Raw genomic sequence first — 18,628 nt, 5'->3', positions numbered from 1 at the left:
GGCCGCCGATGCTTGAATTATGTCTATGTTGATGAAAATATCCTAAAACTCAATTTTAATTTTTTGCTTATCTAGTGGCTGTAATCTGAAGGTTCTCTTGTGGTTCTTATGCTGTTGGAATATTTTGGAACTTTGCTGCGAACCAAATATTATAGAATGGATGTTACAGCTTGGAAGACACCAGTCATAAATATTGTGGTCGTATGGCGATGGATGTCAGGCTATTGGTTAATAGCTAGAACTTTCTATGAATAAATGTGAAAGCGGCCTGTAAATCTGCATGTTGTGTATGAGTTGTGCTTGTGTAATTGACTCTGAAATGAAATGAATGTATAATCCTACATCCCAAGCAAGAATTCAAAATTTGGATTTCAAGTAATTTTTTACAGTCACCTATTTGGCTATGATGTAGTAAGTTATGTGACAATGTAACATAAATTGATAATTCAATAGAAGTATAAGGTCTTTGAAAAATTCAAATTAGTTTCCTATTGCTGTAAGAAGTGACAATAATGTCATTGAATCACTTTTTGACTAAACAAGCATGACAATAAAATTATAGGAAGAAATTTCTTCGTATGTGCTATAATCCCTCGAATTATTTTGTAGTGATAATAAGTACCGTGAGAAGTGAGAGTGATAATGAGTTCTGGCTTTAGTTTGTATTTCCAGTGAGTCAATTGTATGTCGATTGGAATGACGACCTAATGTTTTAAGGCTACATCTTTGATATGTGAATTGAGCAACCGGTAATCGGGCCTATAATTTTCCATATTCGAGTTTTCGCCTTTTCTGAACACATGTAATGTGGGACAAAAAATTACCATAATCGCATCATTTACATTTGTGGTGAGAGTGTAGCTTCATTTTTTATGCTTCGGGCTTGGAGTTTCAATGCCTAACATCAGACTTGAGAGTTTTAAGCCTTTATGTATGTGTGTGATTCAGTGATTCATCAGTTTGAGGTCTATCTTGTCATGGACTATCACATCACATCCCATGTGAATCCTTCGAGAAACCCTTCAATTTTGTACGGTATTCACACTTGCTGCTCTCATCACTACGTTACGGAATAAGTCACCACTGTATCAACTTGAGTCCTACCACTCCGGAATATAATCCTTCATCATTACAATTGACGCCCTAATTATATACTTATTACCAATATTTAACTAAAATATCGATTATTTAAATCTCTCCCCCGTTCTCTCAAAATAATCCCTTAAAAAGTTGACTTCACTTCAGCAGAGGTGGCGCCAAAACAATCTAACCAAAATAACTCACCCATCCCTATTTGATATTTCACCACCTACCACCACCACCACTCCAGAAAAGGGGGAAGTATATTCTATCTCTCACGCGCTCTTCACGCGACTACGACTAGTTGATTCACACAACCAAACCAAAGCTTTCACAAACTCTCGATACGATAAATTATATATAAAGAGTAGTTAAAGCAGTGATTGAGGTTTAGTTTGGTTGCGAGGTACACATTGATAATTTGATGTTTCTGCCCAATCCTGTTGTTTCCCTTGTCTTAACAAGCCAATCATCAACAATTATTTAAGGTCTGCATTTAACCACGCCGTTTTTGCTACTCTTTCTTTATTGGTTTTATTTTTTATTCTTCATTTCGACTTGCTTTTCACCTAATCCATAATATCTCACCTTTCAATTCTATCTTACTTATATCTAGATCCATTTCTTACTTCAATTTTAATCATTGGACCACTTATTAAAATGAAAATATTCAATGTATGGTTTCCCTTTTAGTTGAGTTCCATACGTGTCACATCAAAACGCCCACAGCTACGCATCTTCACCCTCCACGTGTTTGTAGAAAACCATCAAAACCCATAAATCTTTTATTCTTTTACTTTCCTTCACTGACCTAAAAATAGAGAATTAAATAATCAAAGCAAGAACCTGAACCTTTCGCAATTCGTAGGCTACAGAGGAAAGAAATGTTGAGACTCGCTTCGCAGAGGCTTCTAGGGCTAGCGACGGGCGAGGCCCAGGCGGTGTCGCGGCCTGTCCAGGCGGCGCTGCCAAGATTTTATCATGAGAACGTGATTGATCACTACAACAATCCGCGGAACGTCGGTTCGTTTGATAAGAACGATCCTACGGTCGGCACTGGCCTTGTCGGTGCACCGGCGTGTGGCGATGTGATGAAGCTCCAGATAAAGGTCGATGACAAGACTGGTCAAATCGTCGACGCCTGTTTCAAGACCTTCGGGTGTGGTTCCGCGATTGCTTCGTCATCTGTTGGTGTGTAATTTTAGGGTTTTGTTGTTTCGGTTGTCTGGTTTGATAATAAAAAATAAGGAATGTTATCGGAATTGTTTCTGGTTTTGCTTTTGCTTTCGGTTTTATGATTTGTTATATATATAAGTTGTTTCTGTTTTCCCTTCTAGTAGTTGGTTAATACGCTATTCAAATATATGTATCGTATTTCTTTAGCGTTTAACTTTTATGTAATTAAAGATTCTTTTGCTTAGATTATTGATATTATGACTAGGGTAGCTTAGGTTTTACTTAATTTTCTGAAAGGATTTTTGGATGGTTTGAATTATATGTTTTTGGTTGTTAAGAAGTTTTTTTTTTTTTTTTTTTTTTTAGCTCGTGGTCTTTTTCCATTCAGGTTGTTATAGAATTATACATGTATTGTTTGGTTGAATGACTGGCTTGCTTTTATAATTTGCTGAACATTGCTGTGTTTATCATATTTCAGCTACTGAATGGGTGAAAGGGAAGCCAATGCAGGAGGTCTTGTCTATTAAAAATACGTAAGTTCCTGTGTCTTTTATCTCGAAGTTAAATACGCTTATTTTATAATGTGGTTTAAATGAATTACTTTGCTCAAATAGCGTCCTATAGGTTTTGAGATTAATCTTCAAAATCTTTAAATATGTGATAATCTTAGCTCGTTCTAGTTGATCAGGATGAGCTCTGTTCATTTAGTTTTCTTAACTTAAATTCTGTGGCAAATTTGCTGCCATGATCACTTGTAGGTAATTCTTTTTTATTTGCCCTTCGTTGCTGGTTGTGTGTGTTCTGTATAGATATCATGTATGCCATTTGGCATTCCGGCCTCTTAGTGGGAAATCCATTATGGACATGGAAATGCTTGTTGGATGTACTATGGGTATTGATAGATTGAGAGTGAGACTGCCCTTTAAGTTCACTTCAACATAAAATCAATGAAATATCATTTATTTAATGCTCTAAAGACTTATCTCATCTGATGGGGCAAAGCTCTTTTCAGGGGCAGAAGGTCTTTGTTTTCCATGCCTGTAGTAATTTTTAGAGTTTACATTCATACGTTGACATTGATAAGATGGAACCCTGGAAAATGGTGGAAGTAATGAGGAAAATACAAACAAGTCTTCCTTAGATGTTTAAGGTGCTATTTTGCATATTTTTTCTGTCCAAGGTTTAGCACTTCAGTTTGAAATGGTATACTCATTTCTGGATGAGAGAAAGTAGTGATCTCCTGGATGGTCCATTATAACTCCCTTTTTTACTGATGATAAAATTTGTCTTGTTTTCTGGTTCTAAATATGGCCGTTAATGTTGGTTGTAGTATAGTGATCTAAATACTTGAGTGCCTCCGGAGAATTGGAAGGCATAGAAATTTTCAAGTTTCTCAACTCCATTAACTTTTTCTTTGTGTTGCAGGGAAATAGCAAAACATCTTTCTCTACCTCCGGTTAAGCTGCACTGCAGCATGCTGGCTGAAGATGCTATCAAGGCAGCTATAAAAGACTATGAAGCTAAACACACCAAACCCAGTGCCAGTCCAGAGGCATCGCAGGTTGAGAAGGCCGCCGATGCTTGAATTATGTCTATGTTGATGAAAATATCCTAAAACTCAATTTTAATTTTTTGCTTATCTAGTGGCTGTAATCTGAAGGTTCTCTTGTGGTTCTTATGCTGTTGGAATATTTTGGAACTTTGCTGCGAACCAAATATTATAGAATGGATGTTACAGCTTGGAAGACACCAGTCATAAATATTGTGGTCGTATGGCGATGGATGTCAGGCTATTGGTTAATAGCTAGAACTTTCTATGAATAAATGTGAAAGCGGCCTGTAAATCTGCATGTTGTGTATGAGTTGTGCTTGTGTAATTGACTCTGAAATGAAATGAATGTATAATCCTACATCCCAAGCAAGAATTCAAAATTTGGATTTCAAGTAATTTTTTACAGTCACCTATTTGGCTATGATGTAGTAAGTTATGTGACAATGTAACATAAATTGATAATTCAATAGAAGTATAAGGTCTTTGAAAAATTCAAATTAGTTTCCTATTGCTGTAAGAAGTGACAATAATGTCATTGAATCACTTTTTGACTAAACAAGCATGACAATAAAATTATAGGAAGAAATTTCTTCGTATGTGCTATAATCCCTCGAATTATTTTGTAGTGATAATAAGTACCGTGAGAAGTGAGAGTGATAATGAGTTCTGGCTTTTGTTTGTATTTCCAGTGAGTCAATTGTATGTCGATTGGAATGACGACATAATGTTTTAAGGCTACATCTTTGATATGTGAATTGAGCAACCGGTAATCGGGCCTATAATTTTCCATATTCGAGTTTTCGCCTTTTAGGGGGATTGTACAATCCCCCGGCCCGGCCCGTCAATCCCGCCCTCCCGCATATTGTTCTTTTATTTTTATGAGATTTTATGTTTTTTTTTTCCTTTACGAGTTATATATAAAGTTAGTTTAAATCATGACTTTGATTAAGAATATATCTAAAATATGATATTTACTTTTATAATACTTTCTATATTTGTATTAAATTTATAAAAAAAAAATTTAAATAAGAGGATCTAATAATAAATATAGTATATTTTTTTGTTTGAATTCACAAAATAATAATACATGCCCAAAAAAAAATTGATTAATTATTACAATTTAAAAACCAATATAAGAAATACACAATTTTAACATTAACGACTTACAAATTACACAAATATAATTATCCTTTTAATTAATTAATTAATTGATAATATTATGATGTTAATTATCAATGTTGGAACTTGTGGTAATGGGATTTGTCTTTCACAAATGGACTAATTTTATTAGTGTAGTGAGATAGTGTTTTACAATTAATTATTCAATTACCTATAAATTAGTTAAGATTGAATATAGTTATATTAATTCTATGAAAAATAAATTAATAACTAAACCTAAGCATGCATACAATTAATAACTAATTAATTTACCTAGTAAATTATGTTAAATTGAACATAATATATAATTTTTGAAAAATTAATTAATTATAGGGCTAACTAAGCCTAAGCCTCCATACAATTGAATAATTAATCAATTTACCTAGTAAATTATTTAAGATGGATATAATTATATAATTCTATGAAAAATTAATTAATTAAGCTAAACTGACTACAATTGATTTACAATAAGAAATTTGGTAGAATATGTCAAAAGAATTAGGAAGTTACACTAATAATTTTGTAGAATATGGAGAGCATAAATATTTGATTTTCACCCCAATCTCAGCATTTGAAAAATTAAACACCTTGATTTTGGCACTTGTGTCTAAGATTGTATTCAAATTCTAAAACTTACAATTTGGGTGACATTTAATTTTAACATTGTGTATTGTGTTTGTGTATTTATTAAATTAAATTTCACAATTAAAATAATTACAATAATTAAGATTATTGTCCTAGGAAAATGTGAAAGTTTTGATCCTAAAAGGCAAAAATCCCTCGTTCGGAGATTAAATCCCCACAGGGAATTCCCTCGAAGCCCCGTTATCAGGGGCGCGGACTAGTGGGAGTGATCATCCCATGGCTCGAGGACGGTCATGGGTTGTCCTCACCCTGGATGGGTCGGAGGTCAGGGAGTGGAGAATAGGGTCCGTGCTCTGACCCGGCTCGCCCGCACCCATCCTACATCATGTTTGCAGTGCCAAGTACTAGACCAAAACAAAGACATGACCATCCAATTAAATCTTTTGGCCCACATAGGCCCAACTTTGTTCTCGCCCTGGTTGTATACCCAAATGGCTGGAATATCTAAATGGGCCATCAATGAACCAGAAATGTCCCGACCCCTGGATGTAGGGATGTCATGGGAGTGGAGAATAGGGTCTGTGGCTCAACCGGCCCAGCCGCACCCATCCCTACATCTATGTTTGCAGTGCCCAATACTAGACCCAAACAAAGACATGCCCATCCAATTAATCTTTTGGCCCACATTAGGCCCAACTTTGTTCTCCCCTTGGTTGTATAGCCCACTTAAGTGGCCTGGAATATCTAAATGGGCCCATTTCAATGAACCAGAAGAAACGTAGAAAAAAAACCGGAGAAAACCAAACCGACTTCATCCAGTAACTCGGGATCAGTTATCCATAGTGTCACACAAAACGCCCACAGCTACGCATCTTCACCCTCCACGTGTTTGTAGAAAACCATCAAAACCCATAATCTTTTTACTTTTACTTCTTCACTGATTAAAAATAGAGAATTAAATAATCAAAGCAAGAACCTGAACCTTTCGCAATTCGTAGGCTACAAGAAGAAAGAAATGTGAGACTCGCTTCAAAGAGCTTCTAGGGCTAGCGACGGGCGAGGCCCAGGCGGTGTCGCGGCCGTCCAGGCGGCGCTGCCAAGATTTATCATGAGAACGTGATTGATCACTACAACAATCCGCGGAAAGTCGGTTCGTTTGATAAGAACGATCTACGGTCGGGCAATGGCTTGTCAGGAGGGGCACGGAGTAAGAGGCATTTGGTTATTTGAATTATCTGTTGGTTATTTAAGTTGTTTACGTGTTGGAGTTTGTTTAGATTTTTTAGGAAGTTGTTTCTATGAATCTCTATTTAAGTCAATAAAGCCTAGTGATAAAGGACACCAGATCATATTGTTTTTCCCAATAATAAAGTTTTATTATTTAATAAAGCTTATTATATTTTGAGGCCTAGTTTCCTCTATCAAACCAAACTCTATTTTTGCTCTTATCAGAATAGGTCCCAAGAAGAACAAGTCGCAGTTCATACCAATTTAACTTATATTTGTTAACTTATTAGTTCTTACGTTATTTAAATTAATAGAACTTTAAAACGTTATCTAAATAACACATATTAAATAATATTCTAAGTGTTCTTATCATATTATTATTATAATAACTCATTATTTAACTATTAAAAACATTTAAGGAGATGTATAATTTGGATTGAAAAATATAAAATACTATTTTGAATGTGCCACATTATTTAAAGATTTAATCATAAGAAACATTTAACATGTTTCATGAAGAAATAATAATAAAAAAAAAAATCTTTAAGCCATCTTCTTTTATTGTTCTATCATCTATATAGGGATGGGCATTTGCCCCGGCTCCACGGGGATTCGACCTGGCTTGAATGGGGCAAGGAATCCCCGAAAATGCCGAGGATGGTCCCTAAAAAATCCTCGACCCTATGGACAGGCTCGGGGGGGGGGGGGGGGGGGGGGGGGNAACTTGAGACTATGGTTTGTTACAGGATCTCTCATCAAGTTGGTATATTTTTCAAGGCATGAGGACCGACCAATTGATGATAAAAGGAAGAAGACTGTCAAGGAGAGATTAGGTCTTTCCAATGGTAACAGGAGAAGCTACCCTATTCTTGGTGGGAGGCTTCATTTTGTGAAGTTTGAGACAACCAAGATAAATGAATGCTTAGACTTCATACATTCCAAGCAGCTTCATAATGGTGGTATATATATTCTCATAGTGCTCTCTCAGCATCTTTCTTTTATTTATCTTCCATACTTAATGGTGAATGCAGTCAAACTGCTATGACTTCTACTATCATATTTGTGGCTTTAATTTAGTTTATATATGTAAATTCTGTTGCTGACAAATTTTGTTCTTTTACATTACAACTTTTCTTTCTAAATCCGGTAATTTCTTATGGTTAGGAATTGATTCAACCCATTGGAATTCTAAGGGCCTAGCCAATGACAATGCTGTTATTAAGGTAACATTGTGTCTATAGCTCCTGTTAATTATCTTCTTCTTTGTCATTTTTTCCTGCTGTACTCAGTTAGGATATATTCTGTTACAATATACTTATGCAAGCAAGTTGATCTTGTGAGAAGGCTACAGGTGGTGGGGCTTACAAGTTTACAGACCTCTTCAAAGAAAGGCTTGGGGTTACTCTTGACAAAGAAGATGAAATGGATTGTCTTGTGGCAGGAGCAAATTTTTTGCTTAAGGTGTGTTCTAGATACAAGTTACATCTTCTATTTCTTGTGTAATAGGTTTTATTGCATTTTTTGTGAAAGGGACTGCCAATATAAATGTTAGCAACTTGAAAATGGAATTTTAGAATGTTTCTTCACATTTTCCTCTTTTCTTTCCGATCGAATCTGGTAGTATGCTGATTATCACCATTTACCATATGCAACTTGTGTATGTGTGTCCAATATGTGTTTCATTGTGGTCAATTTGGGAGAAGAGTAGAGCGAAAGAATTTGGTAAAATTAAGATTTTTCATTTTTTCACCATTGTCATGGCATTTACTTGCTACCTATATGAGGGAATACATGGACGGGTATAAATTAATAATACAATTAATGGTTTATGATCTTTAGGTGCTTGTGATTCTTTCACTGTATTTTATAATATTAATTAGATCTTGTGGTTATTATTAATTCAATCTTCTAACAATATTTTGAGTAGGCTATTCGTCATGAAGCTTTCACACACATGGAGGGCCAGAAAGAGTTTGTGCAGATTGACCATAATGATTTGTTTCCTTATCTTCTTGTAAATATAGGGTCTGGTGTTAGTATGATCAAGGTACAATCATCTTCCTGCTCATTTTCAACTCCTGGCCATTGGATCTCAACTATGGTAAAACTTATAAATTTATGATCTATGCTTTTAATTTGGTGTAGGTTGATGGGGATGGGAAGTTTCAGCGGGTCAGTGGGACAAATGTTGGAGGTGGTACTTATTGGGGATTGGGACGGTTATTAACAAAGTGCAAGAGGTTATTTTGATCTTTGAGTTTTTTTGTATCTTCTATATTGGGAGCTCTTATTATGATCTTACTTTTCTTATTCCCATTTCAGTTTTGATGAGTTGCTAGAGCTAAGTCAAAGGGGAGATAATAGGACAATAGATATGCTAGTTGGAGACATCTATGGTGGCATGGATTACTCTAAGGTATATCTGATTTGTGTTTAACTTAACAAGGAACAAAAGTCTTGAAGTGTATTCTTCATTTCTTTCATGGTTGGGATAGCTAAACCATTGGTTAAGTGAGTGATGGGCTGGATCTTTATTTTTTTCTTATAATGTTAGCATGAGATGTTTATTTTTCATATTCTTTGGAATGACTATGTCTATCTATCACCATAGATTGGTCTATCAGCATCAACTATTGCATCTAGTTTTGGCAAGGCTATATCTGACAAGAAGGAGCTGGAAGACTACAGGCCTGAAGATATTTCTTTGTCCCTCTTGCGTATGATTTCATATAACATTGGGCAGGTTAGTTTCATGTAGACTGTACTTTATGCAATATGTAAAACTTGCAGTTCATTATTCGCAGAAGACCAATAATGCAATATAGATGGCACTTTATATGGAACATGTCTAGTATGGAAACCGTTTTTTCATATGTGCTTTCCTATGTTTAAAATATTTGTAGCTTGGATTTGTTTTAAAGAGGTGCCTTTAGTTTTTGTTTTTGTTTCTGATTTATTTTATTTTTTAGTCGTCCTTTCTTTGTATCTACACAGATTATTTCATAAATCACAGTGATGATAAGTTTGACAAGCTTAAAGCATATATATAGTTCAATCTCACCCATGAATGAAGCTCAGTGCATTAAATGCTCAGTGCTTATATTTCTTAATTAATTTCACGAGCATACAGTGGATGGCTCTGGAACCCAATAGATATTCAATTTGCTGCCTGTAATATACAGTGGTGTTTTTTTTTCTTTCTCGAAATTTCATCAACTCTACTTTGGAGCATCTTAAGGGTGTCTGCAATGCTAATGGACAAACTTGCTTATTCTTTTATTAAATATTGTCATATTTGCCTATTTACTTTCTTATTTTCCAATTCTAGAAGGGAAAGGAGAAAAAGGATAGAAACAGTCCCTTGACTCCTCAAAGATGACCTGTTATCTATATATAAATTCTAATGTCATTCTTTCAGATGAAGATTGGGATGATGTATTTTAATTATGTGTCGTAACTTTAACGTTCTCCATTCTACATGATTTTCTTGGAAGTTGTTTGGCATCAATACACTGGATGACTAATCTTCTCCTGGCTATTGGTAAAGATTTTTGCTTCTATTTGGCTGTTCCACCATGCAGATATCTTATTTGAATGCACTTCGGTTTGGGCTCAAGCGTATCTTTTTTGGAGGATTTTTTATTAGAGGTCATGCTTATACCATGGACACAATCTCCTTTGCTGTTCAATTCTGGTAAGGAGTACTTTGTTAAAACTATGGTTTCTGTTTCCTTCTAATTAATAACTGCATGAAACTAGTTATGCTCATCATTAAGGTGACCTCTGCTTCATAGTAGTTGCCTTATTTATTGTCACAATCAAGTTTCCTTAACCTTTGTCCTCTTTCTGGCATTGCTGTGTATATTATTTTCTCTTGACACTTTGAAGTCTTACATTAAATATTTAGGTCAAAAGGAGAGGCACAAGCAATGTTTTTACGGCATGAAGGGTTTCTGGGAGCTTTAGGTGCATTTATGAGTTACGAAAAACACGGTTTGGATGACTTGATGGTTCATCAGTTAGTTGAAAGGTTCCCCATGGGTGCACCATACACTGGTGGAAAGATTCATGGTCCACCGCTTGGGGATTTAAATGAGAAGGCAAGTGTATTCTGACTTCAAAAAATCTACCCTCGAATGCATTTTCCATTGAAATTGAACCGTTTGCTCTGCTAATTTTCTACCTTTGAGGGTTACTGGAATTTAATTTGATGGTAAATGCATTTATGGTTGGGCTTTTTAGCTCTCAATGTAATTAACTGGAAATCAGTATTTTGCTATATTTTGATTTATGCACTTTAAAAAAAAAAAATGAATAAATAAATTTTTAAAAGATAGAATACAACCACAACATTTCTATATCTATTAACCCCATTCAAGCTCTGGGGTTGATTTATGCAGACCAAGGGTAACTTGGCAACATGCTTGTAAAAGCAAAGCCACCCTTCATTAACTAATTTTTAGCTCTACATCCATGTGAGTAGCTATATCATGTAAGAAAACATGCTTTCCTGATTTTATAGTGCAATTTATAGCAACTTCGAGGATGAAGTGTTAACAAATCTTAAAGTATAATATTTCCAAAGATTAATCTTCATCTACCCAAGATAGAATTTCGTTTGAACTTTTTGAATTTTTCTTTCTTTGTTAATCGCATATAAATTCTCTCTATATTTATTTACATTGATTCTGAACTATTTAGTTCCTTTTCATGTTATAATTGGGCCTTACATGGTTTTAGCACTAAGTGACACACACACAACTTTTAGTGAATAAGTAGAAGTTTAATGTTTTAATCCTAGTTGTGAACAGATTTGAACAAAATACTATCATATGGCCATTTGCTTTTGGTATGACACTAAAGAAATTTGCAAGCAACTCCGTGATAATGATTCTATTCAAGCTATATATATATTCTAAGTGTCATTAAAGTATGAGCATATATTCTGACAAAGATGGATTACTTTAAAGTTTGCAAACCTACTTGTCTAAAAGCTATAAAGGATGGAATCTTGGAATCATTTGAGTTAGAGAATAAAGTTCTTATTTATATAGTAGACCATTTGGGAAGTTGGATGAAGGCTTTATAATTTCTGCACCAGCTACCCTAGTCTCTACAAGAATATCTTTTTTGAGCTTTTCTTCTGTCTTATAAGACCTTCAAATGGTGTATGTTGTTTGAAATGCCAGATTTCTTGGATGGAAAAATTCGTCTTGAAGGGCACTGAGATTACTGCTCCTGTACCTATGGCTCCACCTGGAACCACTGGACTTGGAGGCTTTGAAGTTCCTTTATCCAAAGGTGGCACTTTACGTCCTGATGCAAGTGCATTAAACGTTGGTGTTCTGCATCTTGTACCCACATTGGAGGTGTTTCCACTGTTGGCCGATCCTAAAGTGTATGTGAATCTGTAAATTTGTTTTGTCAACAATTTTAGCTAAAATTTTTCCTCGCAGAAATCTTGTTGATTTTGCACTTCATGTTAATTTGAATTGTTTAATTTATTTTGGGTTGTTATGATACACTGTATAAGTTATGGATATTTTTTCTCTTGTCCTGTCACATTTTCCTATTTGTAGCTGCTTTCTTAAGCAGTTTTCTGTTACATATTGCTGATGAATTTTTATTTTGCATTCAGTGCCTTAGCGTAATACTTCTTCAGGTGATAATATTTTGTACACGTAATTAACTGATAGAATTCATACACCATAGAAGAAAAGATACATATGCTTCTCTTGATTTCCTGTTAATGTAGCAGTTTTTCATTACAAGTAACTGCTTATGTTTTTGGAGAAGTTCATTGTTATTTGTTTCATTTTCTACATTTAGTTTATCAGTTTCATAAATCTATAAATGTTTTAATCATCTTTTCTTATGCCTACAGGTATGAACCTAATACCATTGATCTCGCAGATCACAGTGAGTTAGAGTGAGTGCACACTGTAAATATGCATACTTGTGAATGTCTGATGAGATTAATAATAATAATTCAGTTCCAATTTTTCCAAAAAAAAATAAAAAAATAAAAAAAAACTGCAAATAGAAGGTTTGGATAGCTTATTGAAGAAATTTTATGCTGCTGCAGGTATTGGTTCACTGTGCTGTCAGAGCATTTGCCGGACCTTGTTGATAAGGTAAATAGAGATTATCATCCTCAAATCTCTCTTTCTATCTCCCACACAAACACACACTCAAATCAAGCCCACAATGTTGCAAAATAAATCTACTAGGCAAGACAGTATTCTCAAGGTGCTGAGTAGGTTCAGGAAGAGATAAAGGTATAAATGCCTGTTTACTGCTCTGGGTTTGCTCAAACTTGCTGCTACTTGGAGCTGCTGCCTCATTCTTGAACAGGCACATGGTCAGAGCCCTGGTTTCCTTCCCCTACTTGGGAGCTTACGGTTTCATGTTTTATTGGATCATCATTATCCAATAGATTATATATATATATATAGTACTATACTTAAGAAAAAATCTTACAAAGATTTTCATATAAAGTGAGGTGGCAAAAAATGAATGGAAGAGTAAAACAAAAAGTCAAACTCATTATATTTACTCTTCCATTCATTTTTTATCATATCATTTTGTATGGAGATCTTTGTAAGTATATATATATATAATATTTATATTTCTACTTTATAACAAATGTGGAATAAAAGGTGATCTCTAGAAGAAGTCTTAAAGATTAACATCCCAGGTTCTTAACAGCATTTTATATTCAAAGGGATCTTTTATTTCTTCATTCAATGCATGGTTTGAATTTAAGGGGAAGAACAAAATCAAATTTGGGTTCGTATAGTAGTTGGGTTGATGTTTCTGTTCTAACTGCTCTGACTGCATAGTTGGATTTGTAAGCTGTTTCTCCTATTTTTGTTTTATTATATAAATACAAAGTTCTTATTTTCTTATCAAAAAAAGAAAAAGTTAGACTTTTAAGTGGTTTAAAAGTCTGATTTAGATCATTTGTATTTGATATTTGAACTCCTTGATTTTATTGTTTATGTTGTTATATTGTTAACATCTTCACATTGTGGGAAGTTCATTATCTATTTTCTCTGTGTTTTCTCACATTTTCTAAAATAATTAGTTGATTACTTTCTGATATCAGTTGCTGATTGTGAGAGTTTAATGTGAAATATGGCAGGCAGTGGCAAGTGAAGGTGGAACTGATGATGCTAAAAGAAGGGGAGATGCATTTGCTCGTGCATTTTCTGCTCACTTGGCAAGGTAACTCACTCTCACAGATTATTTCTCGTAGATTTGTCACCTTGTTTTACTTGTGAAAATAGTAGAGATCAGCTAGGGATTTGCAAAATCTGTAATAAGTTAAATGGCCTTCATCCTGATGGTATTATAGGTTAATGTTCATTCCTATGCTACGACTGGGAAGGGAAAATAAGTGCACAGTTAGGATCATCGGGTTAGCTCACATCTATAAATGGTTCCAGGCTCAAGGAAGTGCTGGCTCCAATTCAATGTGTGGAATGTTGTGGTATGGAAATTGAAATTAATGATAATTGACTAATTATGAAATAACTTCCTAGATGCTTTGCTGCCCGTACTTTTGAGAGGTAATGTAATTACCTGACTGTTTATCCTTTTAGAAGATCCGTAGAGATTCCATATTCTGTAAAAAAGAAGACTCAATTGCATGAACACTCACGCATCCGTTCCTCACTTATTCCTTTGAGGTAGTCCCTTTAGCTTTTGAGTATCCAATGTGCACAAACTTTTTAACAACTTCATGACTTTAAGTTGAGGTTTTTCTAACTTTTGTTTTTGTTTTTGGTGTTTCTTTCTGTGTGTAAACTTTATACATCATTTTCAGTATAATTGGTGATGCTTGTTCATTCCTTGTGTTAAACATAACCCCAGTTCTTTAGGGGATGACTTCTTGAACTTGGTCACTGCTTTGAGTTTCTGACTGCATAGTACTCACAAGTGTTTCTTTTGCCAAAGAAGTGCTAAAATTTAAACCTGTCATAATTCATCAGGGCCTTTTCAAGGACTGTTGGTTCCATTAATTGTTTTCCTATCTTTACAATTTTTGCTCATGTAACAATGCTACAATCTAAAGATATGAATGAATCTTCCAAACTGTGCACTTTTTCCATTTACTGATGTCTAAGCCATTGTATAGGTTGATGGAGGAGCCCGCTGCATATGGGAAGTTAGGTTTGGCCAATCTTTTGGAACTAAGGGAAGAATGCTTGAGAGAGTTCCAATTTGTGGATTGCTATAGAAGCATAAAGCAGAGGTAACTACGTTTTACTCAACTTAATCTGGGCAAATAGTATTTTACTTGAAATTGATTCTGAGTCTCTCCTAACATACTGCAAATAGAAATTTTGAAAACCATTTTCTTTTGAGTTAGTGCATCTATGTTTACACTTGTTGAACCTTGCATACTCATGTAAGCAGTTTACTTGGGTCAATGAGTGCTGTGTAATCGTGAGCATAATGAAATATGCACATCTAGCTTCCTAAATGCATGATAAACAAAGGGAAATTTATTTATTTATTTTGGTGAATGTGACAGGGAAAATGAGGCATCACTAGCTGTCTTACCTGACTTATTGGTGGAGCTGGACAGTATGAGTGAGGTATGTGTAGTTTACGAATTTCCTCTTCATTTCAACCTCTTGCAAAGACTCTAAAAGTTATAGTCATATAGACAACGTCAAATATTATCATTATTCATTACAGCCTTACCTATTGCCTTTTTTTATTTTTTTATTTAGTTTTGGTATTTAGAAATTCCTTCAATTATTTGGGAGATTTGTAAAACTAATTCTGACCTTAGTTAAATTTGATAGTCACGTTTGGGACATTTTTTTTTTTTCTCAAGTACTGAATTGAACCTAGTAACTCTTGTGTGAAAAATGAACTGGACCAAACCGCCAAATATTGGTTCAGTTTTACTGGAGATTTGAAACTCCCTTTTAGCAACAACCAATGTGTAATAAATTCAAAATAAAAAAAAGTAACCCAAAAGTAAATAAAGAAATAACGACGCTATCACTTCCCAGATGTTTACCATGAATTTTTTCTTAAAAAATAAATAAAATGTGAACAACATAAAAAATTCAAGATAAGAAAAAAAGTATCTTTTATGGCTTCCGCCCTGACTATGTAACAGTGCAGATGATATCATGATGATGCTGGAATTTACAGGGAGAGATGAGGTGAGCATTTGGAGGTGGGTAGGTTAGGAAGAAGTGAATGAACTATGAAGGTTTATTTATACCTTCAATCTTCTGTGGGCCAAACCACAGTTACATAAACAAGTGTCCAATTATGAGTCTATGACATAAATGTGGCTTCTAAAATTTGTTTGCCCACTCCTAACTGGCACCATTTCTATTATTTTACCGTATCATCTAACTCCCTCTTTACTTTGCAGGAGACTAGACTGCTTACGCTTATTGAGGGTGTACTTGCTGCAAACATATTTGACTGGGGGTCCCGAGCCTGTGTGGATCTCTATCATAAAGGAACGATTATTGAAATTTATAGAATGAGTCGCAACAAAATGCAAAGACCTTGGCGGGTAACTGGGAAAAATAATCTTTAATTTTGGAGAACACTTAATTTGTGATGTGCTTATACGAAATAACTGATTGGATGAAATATTCTGAAGAGAGTTTTTATTTTTTAACTTAGGTGGATGATTTTGATGTCTTCAAGGAGAGAATGTTTGGGTCTGGAGAGAAGAAGCCTCAACCACATAAGAGAGCTTTACTCTTTGTGGACAACTCTGGTGCTGATATTGTTCTAGGGATGCTACCCCTGGCTCGGGAGCTCCTGAGACGGGGAACTGAAGTAAGTTTGTTTCTGCATAAAGTTAGTGAAAAGCTTTAAATCACATCCACTACTACTATATATGGTTTCCTTTCCATTCTCATCTGTTTGCTGATGATTTTTTTAGTTCCTGGAGTCTCAAGAGTCTTTACTAAACATCAATATGCTTATGATCTACCATTTTCAATTGGGAATATATATCATGTTTGTTCCTTCCTACCTGAATCTCTCTAATGTAGTATATCTCCATTGTTAAGAAGTTTATGTTATGGACTGCAAATTGATGCTTAGGTTGCAACTGAAAATAGTAGTGCTCTCATCATCTTATGCAGGATCAGATTCTCTGCTATAGCTTTGTTGTTTTTTCTTACAACTAAATTTATGTGTTAAGAAGCAATAATATAAATGTTTCACAGGTTGTTTTGGTTGCTAACTCCCTCCCTGCACTGAATGATGTAACTGCTATGGAGCTCCCTGATATTGTAGCTGAGGCTGCCAAGGTCTGTCTTTGCCCATGAACACTAGATAGTTTAAATTCATTAGGTCAAAATGTCAATCAAACAAACCAAACTGATTCTTCTATCTGCAGCATTGTGACATTCTGCGCAGGGCTGCCGAGGCAGGAGGCTTACTAGTGGATGCAATGATTAATACCTTAGATGGTAGTAAAGATAACTCATCTTCAGTTCCTCTGATGGTAGTTGAGAATGGGTGTGGAAGCCCATGCATTGACCTGAGGCAAGTCAGCTCTGAGCTAGCTGCTGCTGCAAAAGATGCTGATCTGGTATGATGCTAATTTTAATCAAAGAAATCCTTGCTGGTTACTAACTTCGAAAAAAATCCCTCTTCGGAAACTTTAGATATTGTTTTCTTGTGTTTGTAGCTGTTTGTTGTATTCTATTTTTCCTACACCTTTGAGAATTAGTTGTTACAAACATAAATTTAGGAAATGTTGAGAGAATGCATTTAACTTGAGTTGCCACTCTGCAGATTATTTTGGAAGGGATGGGTAGAGCTCTGCATACCAACTTCAATGCTCGGTTTAAATGTGATGCTCTAAAGGTATGATCCCGTAGTTTTATATTTATTTCAGAAGGAAAAATTTAGAAGTAAATTGCATGACCTTTCTATAATCAAGGGGCAATTGCCTAATCAACTGTGGATCCTCATAAACAAGATATTATTATTCCATTGAAAATCTGGAAGGAAGCGGAAAAGAAGAGGAGGTAAAAAGAGAGAGAAAAGAATATTAAAAAAAAAAAAAAGTTAGAAGTCCAGGTAGAGTTAAAACTTTTCCTTTGACACGTGTTGTAACATGAAGAGCCTTGTTTTGCAGCTTGCAATGGTGAAGAATCAGAGGCTGGCAGAAAAATTGATTAAGGGGAACATATACGACTGTGTTTGCAGATACGAGCCAGCCAGCTAAATCTTCAGTTGTTCAAACTGATTAGAGGAAAATTTGATGAGTTGGTCAAACATCCAGAGCAATGGACAATAGATGAATTGGTATTTCTTTTCTTCAGCCTGTAAAACAAATAAACAAATAACAAACATGAAAAGTATTATGGTGGCCTTAAAGTTGGGTTACTGGGGCTGCCCTATACATGATTTAAGAAGAAAGACATTGTCATCTCCTTCATTTTCATTGCAAATGTTATGGATGTTGTTATCAATCAAACCTAAGTTGTAAGGTTTTGTATCATCAACCTCAACTATGAACTCTAAATCTTCTTGTCACAAGACTCACAACTTTAAAACAGAATGGTTTGGAGTAAGGGCAAGCTTGTCTTATGCTACATTTTAATTCATTTGGTTTCTCTGTTTCTTTAGTTCATTGTATACAAAAATATCTTATTCGTCATATATTTTCTGTTCTTTTAGCTTTTTCTCATAATAATTTTCAAGTACATACTATATTAAATCAATGTTATCTATATTTTGATTATTTAACAATTGTTCTGGAAAGTTATGTAATACTTAATAACCATATACATGTGACAAAATATCAGTATAATTCAACACTTAATAATTATACATTAAAATAGAAAA

General features: G+C 34.7%; 2 protein-coding genes across 2 annotated transcripts; both read left to right on the top strand.

Annotated features, from left to right (window-relative positions):
* Positions 1 to 1,872: 1,872 nt before the first annotated feature.
* On the top strand, positions 1,873 to 4,174 carry LOC116136363 (iron-sulfur cluster assembly protein 1-like). Its single transcript, XM_031422074.1, has 3 exons — positions 1,873 to 2,271; positions 2,735 to 2,789; positions 3,682 to 4,174. Exons 1-3 carry the CDS (start codon positions 1,965 to 1,967, stop codon positions 3,839 to 3,841), a joined length of 522 nt encoding a protein of 173 aa, XP_031277934.1. The 5' UTR covers positions 1,873 to 1,964; the 3' UTR covers positions 3,842 to 4,174.
* A 3,230-nt stretch (positions 4,175 to 7,404) lies between these two features.
* Positions 7,405 to 18,440, top strand: LOC116136715 (pantothenate kinase 2). Its single transcript, XM_031422384.1, has 22 exons — positions 7,405 to 7,438; positions 7,525 to 7,737; positions 7,943 to 8,001; positions 8,123 to 8,239; positions 8,706 to 8,825; positions 8,924 to 9,018; positions 9,101 to 9,194; positions 9,390 to 9,521; positions 10,360 to 10,472; positions 10,686 to 10,878; positions 11,968 to 12,176; positions 12,663 to 12,707; positions 12,864 to 12,912; positions 13,923 to 14,005; positions 14,919 to 15,035; positions 15,318 to 15,381; positions 16,182 to 16,328; positions 16,442 to 16,600; positions 16,996 to 17,079; positions 17,169 to 17,363; positions 17,570 to 17,641; positions 17,916 to 18,440. The coding sequence occupies exons 1-22, from the start codon at positions 7,405 to 7,407 to the stop codon at positions 18,003 to 18,005; spliced, it is 2,484 nt and encodes an 827-aa protein (XP_031278244.1). The 3' UTR covers positions 18,006 to 18,440.
* Positions 18,441 to 18,628: the final 188 nt, after the last annotated feature.

Source organism: Pistacia vera, unplaced genomic scaffold (assembly GCF_008641045.1).
Source record: "Pistacia vera cultivar Batoury unplaced genomic scaffold, PisVer_v2 Contig109, whole genome shotgun sequence".
NCBI lineage: Eukaryota > Viridiplantae > Streptophyta > Magnoliopsida > Sapindales > Anacardiaceae > Pistacia > Pistacia vera.
The sequence above is the reverse complement of the archived record's forward strand: the minus strand, read 5'-3'. Positions and strand labels throughout refer to the sequence as shown.